The 6,792-nt window shown below is 48.8% G+C and overlaps 1 protein-coding gene across 1 annotated transcript; it reads left to right on the top strand.

Annotated features, from left to right (window-relative positions):
• Positions 1-5,114: 5,114 nt before the first annotated feature.
• On the top strand, positions 5,115-6,266 carry DYNLT5 (dynein light chain Tctex-type family member 5). Its single transcript, XM_061364939.1, is given in 4 exon segments — positions 5,115-5,171; positions 5,173-5,281; positions 5,388-5,512; positions 6,050-6,266. Coding segments are annotated over 4 exon segments (495 nt in total). The 3' UTR covers positions 6,254-6,266.
• Positions 6,267-6,792: the final 526 nt, after the last annotated feature.

Raw genomic sequence — 6,792 nt, 5'->3', positions numbered from 1 at the left:
GCTGGTTTAACTCCAGATGGATATTGATGTAAATGTGGAGGTTCCTAATTCAGTCTCCCAGCAAAACGTAAGGGAAAAAGTCACTTCAAAGAGTATTTCCTTCAAATTTCCATTACAAAAATCCTCCTTTAAGTGTTCTCCTGCAGCCACAGATTAACTCTCAGGAGTGCCAGCAGGGAGTGCATGGGTGATAAGTACCTCTCTCTGCTTCCTGTCCTTCCCTTTTGCAGGGATGCAGATAAGGAGATGAGCAGGCTAAGAGGCTGGGTAGTAAATTCGAGCTTACAGCACTGCCTGGAAATGTGATTGCTGTTTTTACGGATGTGTTTCCTGAGCAGCTCCCAGTTCTTTGGTTGCATTTCTATGTTCCTTTCCTTGCTTTTCCCAGTTTGGTTATTTTTCTCCCCATTTTTGAAAGCCCCATGGGTTTAGATAATGCTAAACTGGAGGTTGTGGGCTTGAAATTGCCCATCTGCATTTTCCCTCAGCTGATGTGGGCTCCTGCACCTTGAGCTGCTCGTTCCTGTGCATGGCCTGGGCGAATGTGGTGATATGGAGGGAAAAAGTAGTGATCTTTCCAAAATGAAATAAATGCACTTCTGTTCAGATGCACAGAGAAGCATGGGAGCATCTGCTGAACAGGGTGCTGGCACTTGAGATGTGTATGATAACAGATAGTGCTAATTTTACAGTCCCAAATGTTGCAAGGATTAGGTTTGTGCATTTGCGTTGCAAAACTTCAGACTGTGCATGTTGGGAAGTGCTTGCTCACAGAGCAGTTTGGAGGGATGTAAGAAAAAAGAAATTAATGCCATCTGAAAAAAAATAATAAGAAAATCTGAGATATTTCAGTTCTAGGGTGACTCCTGTGTACATTAGGGCGGTTGAGTTGTGTGCTTGCTCCCAAAACAGAATCGCAGATCCCAGCCTGGTTTGGGTTGGAAGGAGCCTTAAAGCTTATCCCTTCCCAACCCCCTGCCATGGGCAGGGACCCCTTCTGCTGGAGCAGCTTGCTCAAAGCCCCTGTGTCCAACCTGGCCTTGAGCACTGCCAGGGATGGGGCAGCCACAGCTTCTCTGGGCACCCTGTGCCAGCGCCTCAGCACCCTCACAGGGAAGAGCTTCTGCCTAAGAGCTCAGCTCAGTCTCCCCTCGGGCAGGTTAAAAAGAAGATTAAGCACAATTCAGTTATGCAGCTTCATTTCCCTTTGCAGTTTTTGAAAGTACCCTTGCTGGTACTCCTGGATGGGGTGTTCAATTCTGTTAATATTTTTTCCCGTGAAATAGGAACCCGTATAAACTGTGTAACCTTCCCCTTTGTGACACAGGGATATAGGGCAAACTATAAGAATCAGGTTTTGCATAGGCAGTAGATGCTGTGTACAATTGTTATAAACACATGCTTCCAAAAGAGATCTATGTCTTAGTCCAGAAAATAAGGATTTTGTAATGTAAATATTACCAGAACATAGCTATTTTACTTTATATTTCATTTGAAAGACAAAGTGTTTACATTAGCATTGGGGTTTAAAATGCTTTTTAAATGAAAAAACCCATAACCCAAAGCTTCCCAGCCTGTCCATTTGTGCTGTCCCACAAAACAGAGGTAGCTTCTACGGGTGTGTGGCGGTGCTGGGATGCAGCTTGGGTAGAGAGATGAGAATGTCCCGTACCCATTCTATACGGTCCCCTTCCAGCCAGCAGCAGGAGACACCAAACAACTATTCCCAGCCCATTACACTGGGATCAAAGCCAGCAGTTTGGGACAGTTTGGGATGTTTTTGTGTACTGCTTTTGCAAGGTTTTTGCATGGTGGTGTAGTTCAGTAGGTGTTTGCTCAGGAGTGTTGGATCATGTGTCTCCCCTTTCCCTCCCCGCATGACCTTTGTGAGGAGATGTTGCTCCACGTTGATGGTTTGGTTTTGCTGCCTTGCTGGTGTCTGAGCAGAGTGGCAAAGTGCCCCAGGGATGGTTATTTTGTCGGCTGCTTCATACAATCCCAGCCTGGTTTGTGTTGGAAGAGACCTTAAAGCCAATCCAGCTCCAACCCCTGCCACGGGCAGGGACCCCTTCCACTGGAGCAGCTTGCTCCAAGCCCCTGGGTCCAACCTGGCCTTGAGCACTGCCAGGGATGGGGCAGCCACAGCTTCTCTGGGCACCCTGTGCCAGCGCCTCAGCACCCTCACAGGGAAGAGCTTCTGCCTAAGAGCTCAGCTCAGTCTCCCCCCATGTTTCAGACCAATGTCCTTTTACAATATTTCTTAGTAACTATGAAATTGCTCAGTACTCTGAAATACTACCAGATAATAAGCTTTTAATTCGAGTTTTGCGTCACTCCCCTGTTATAAAGCTTCTTCTCTTATTTTGCTGGGAGGCCACTGTCCATTAAACTCCTATTCTTGCCCAGCAGGTATGAATTCTTAATGCATACATGTACGGATTCACTCCCAAAAGCTTTGTCACATGAGCACGATCTCATACTGAGCAAGTTACACAACTCCGGATGCAGGTTGGACTCAGTGATGTTAGTGCTGTTATTTGGTATTTCAGTTAATTTTGTCTTCAGCGTGCCCTTTCAGGTTTTATCTATAGGAGGATTTTAAAACATAGATGGCAAAGAGAAGTTTTATGTTAAAATGCCATCCAGTTTTGGCAGGCAGGGAGGGATAGGGATGGAAAGCAGTGTCCTTTTGCCAGGCACATGTCACAGCGCATCGCAGAGGAATTCTGCTCCATTTCATCTTATTACTTTGGAAACACAGCCCATGGGTCTGTTACACAAGCACCCAACATCTACTTGAGAAAACCACTTCATGGAGTGATTTTCCCCTACCCTTTTCTTGGGTTTACTTGAAAATATCTTGGTTAAAATACTTAATTTTGGGAGCTTAGTGTGACCAAATCTGTACCATCACTATGTAATAACTTTCTCAGTAAAAAATGACTGTCTCAAGGATTTAATTTCATAACCAGAATTCTTTTCTTTTCTCACAATTTCCCAAAGAACATCATTCTTGCAGAGTTGGGAAGTTTTTATGATTACCAGTGTTTCAGTTCTTACTTCATTGCAAGAAATACCCCCACCACACCCTGCGTGACCCTATACCTTTAGGAGGGACTGCAGATAACACTGCTGCCAACTGCTCTTAAAATCACGAGCATTCAAAGGTTTGCACTCGAGCAGGACTTCAGGCCAAGCAGTACGTGGTAAAACATACCAGAATATCTTATTCCTTTGTTAGAAATCCCCCTTTCGGGACATGGGGTGAATGGTTGCAGGCATGCTGCCCGGCTGTTGGGATTATAATCCACATAGGAGGGGTTTTCCACTGCAGAATGCTCCCAGGTTGATGAAATCACCTGGTTGCTCGGATGGTATAAAACATCCAGAGATGTTAGCTGTGGTCTGAGAGAGGGATTGGGTCAGGCTCTGGTTTGCAGCTCCGGGTTGCTGGGTGAAGGGCACAGGGCGCAGGAGAACCTCACTGTGACACCTCAGAACCCAGAGGATGCCCCGGGATCGAATTGGATTTCCCCAGGTATCGCCCTGTATCATTTTATGAACTCCCTCATGTATAAAATGTTTATAAATATTTGTGGATTAAGATACACAGGTCTATTTTTAAGATTTAAGTTAAATAAGTTAATTAATGGCTGGCCTTTTTTGCCTAAACGTGCAATGAGATATATTATACCTTTAGTCGACGATGGCCTAGGTACTGCTTAGTCTGTGATGAAAACTTTGCTGCTTACCTACTGTTCTCAGAGAAAAATGACCCACTGTAAAAGCCGTCTGGGTTTGTTGCACACGGACTCTCGCAGCAAAGCTTTGTATTTGACCACTGGTAATATGAATGTGTTGTATTGACTCGTTGAAGATAATCATGAACCAACATATTTTAAATGTTTACTTGCCTTATAGGGTAGAAGACGACGACGTGGATATCATTTTTTTTGTAAATAATGTTTTTTATAAATGTCTCCCCTCCATTCCCCCCGTCGCCCATTTCACAAAATCTTGAATATGCAATTATTTACCATGCATCACGTTGCAACAAACGGAGCCCTGCGTCAGAACAAAGTTTATGAATTCTGTACATCAGAACCACGTTAAATCCCCAACTGAGCTGCAATTTAAATGTGATTATTATTATTTTTTTCCTTGAAAATAAACAAAAATCTGTAAAACACGACCTTTTCGGAGTGAGCTTTGCTGGCAGGGGTGGGAGTACCCAGAGGAGCAGGGGCTACCACGTCCCTGGCCAAAATCATCATCATTGCTGGAGCTATGTGGAGCATCCTGGCTTGGGGACACATTGGGGGTGGTGTGGGGCAGATGTGGGGAGATGGGAGCCACACAGACTGAGAACATTGGGGCTGTTCAGCCTGGAGAAGAGACCTCAGAGCAGCTTCCACTGTCTGAAAGGGGCTACAAGGATGCTGGAGAGGGACTCTTCGTTAGGGACTGTAGCAATAGGACAAGGGGTGATGGGTTCAAACTGAAACAGGGGAGGATCAGGTTAGATCTAAGGCAGAAGCTCTTCCCTGTGAGGGTGCTGAGGCGCTGGCACAGGGTGCCCAGAGAAGCTGTGGCTGCCCCATCCCTGGCAGTGCTCAAGGCCAGGTTGGACACTAGAGCAAGTTGCTCCAGTGGAAGCTAGCTCCCTTGCAACCCAAACTAAACTGGGATTATATTGTTCTGTGATTCCCAGAGACCATGGGGATGAGTGGAGCCTGACAGGATACATGGAGGCTGTAGGGACATGAGGCATCATGGCTCTGGTGGCTTGGGAGGATTGAGAGGACTGCGGATGCCATGGGGACATGCCCAGGCTGTAGGGACACAGTGGGGCTGTAGGCACATGTGGGGACGTGAAAGGCCATGGATGCCCATGGGGGCTATAAGCACATGTGGGGTCCTGTGGAGGCCGTGGGTACCCATGGGGGTTGTAGGCACACATGGAGACCTGTGGGGGGCATGGGGGTCCGGAGGTCCCATAGGGGCTGTGGGGGCCATGGGGATACAGAAGCCCACAGAGCCCCGCCTGCAGGCACAGGAGGTCCGTGGAGCTCCGGAGGCGGCGAGCACACGGAGCCTGCGGGGACGGAGCCAACATGGCCGCCGTGCTGAGCGAGCTGGCTGCGGGCAGCGCCGCCCCGCGGCCGCAGGGAGCCGGGAGCCGTGCTCCGACACCGGCCGCCCCGCTCCCGCCATTCCGCCTGCCCTCAGCAGCGGAGCAGGATGCAGGGCGGTGCGGCCGGCAGCGAGCCCCCCCCCTTCGGTAGGTCCCGGGGCCGGGCGCTTCGGGTCGGGAGGCGGCGGCCTCTGGCTTCAGCGCGGTGTTTCCGTCAGGAAAACCGAGTTTAACCTCCCCGCCTGCCCCTCAGGTCCGTCCAAGCGCTTCCCGGTGGCGGCGGTGGATGCTATCCTGAGGGATGTGCTGGGGAGCTGCCTGCGGGAGCAGCCCTACGAGCCCGTGCGGTGCAGGGAGATGGTGAAGGACATCGCTGAGGTACCGCTGCGGCCATTTTGCCCTCACGCCTCGACGGGGTGACAGGGAGGAGGCCCTCGGGGCCGGGAGGTCCCGAATGTGGATATGAAGTGTAAAAGTGATGCTGGGGGGAAGTCAGGGTACACCAAAGGTTGCTCTGAGGCGGGTGTGGGTTTATACGAATTAATTATGAGGTTTATTTGAGTAGCAGTGGCTCTGGCCAAGCACATGGTGCAGTAAAAACTCCACGCTGTGGTTGCTCTGCCCAGGAATATCATAACTAAATCCAGGTATATGTCGGACCTCTTAAAAACAGTATAGTTACCGTAGTGACTGAATTCTGAGCAGTGGTAGGTGTGCAAACTCCTCCTCAGTTAAACCCAGGCTTGTTGCTGAGGGGAGACTGTCCTGACCCTTCAGTCTCAGCTGGTTTGGCTCAGAATTGGCATTAAAAAAGGGGTACTGTTTGCTCTTCCTTTCCTCCTGTAATCAGGTAACTGTGAATCTGTACAGAGAGCATGGTATTCACTGCAGTCTAAACTTGGTTTTGTCTTGCAGGTTATTAAAGCGCGGGTAAAAGACCTGATGATACCCAGGTACAAGATCGTTGTGGTGACACACATTGGGCAGCTGAAGGAACCGAGCATCCAGATCGGAAGCAGGTGCCTGTGGGATCCTGTGAGCGATACGTTTTCATCGTACGTGTTCAAGAACGCTTCACTTTTTGCTCTTGCAACTGTCTATGCTGTTTATTTTGAATAAGGTAGAGTTTAACGCAGGAGAAGTGAATATCCAGCCTAACTCTTCCTGTTTCTGTTGTGGAAAAGGGTTGTGAAGGACCAAGGCAACTTTCACCTGTTTGAAATGTGGTTACCATGAGCCTTCCAGTGGTGAATGTAATAACTGTACTTCCCAGAGTTCCCTCTGGGATGTGATTTGCTGTGACGTGCTGGTTTGCACCTGATTCTAGCTGCTTTCACAACTGGGTGTCCCCGAAATACTTTATTTCACCCTGAATTTGCTCTTACTGAGTAACCCCAAGTAGAAAACACAGAGGGATTTTGGGAAAGTCAACCAAAAGCATTTTAAAACCGTCCCTGCTAAGTGGCAACTGCAGACAGGGGAACACATGCTGGGCCTGTGGCCCTGGCTCCATGCACATACTGTGTTGCAGATGCTGTGTCCCATCAAGCTGTGATAACTCAGTGTTGCGAGTTACCGTGCCCTGGGACAGGGGGGTACCTTCAGACCTTCCTGCTGAAGAGAGGAAAGGAGAATGGGTCATTCTGGCCTGGCTCCCC

This window comes from Neopsephotus bourkii, unplaced genomic scaffold, assembly GCF_033783945.1.
Source record: "Neopsephotus bourkii isolate Nb327-2 ecotype Australia unplaced genomic scaffold, CSIRO-AGI_Nbou_v1 NB_1250, whole genome shotgun sequence".
NCBI classification, from domain to species: Eukaryota; Metazoa; Chordata; class Aves; order Psittaciformes; family Psittacidae; genus Neopsephotus; species Neopsephotus bourkii.
This window is presented reverse-complemented; position numbering and strand designations above follow the sequence as displayed.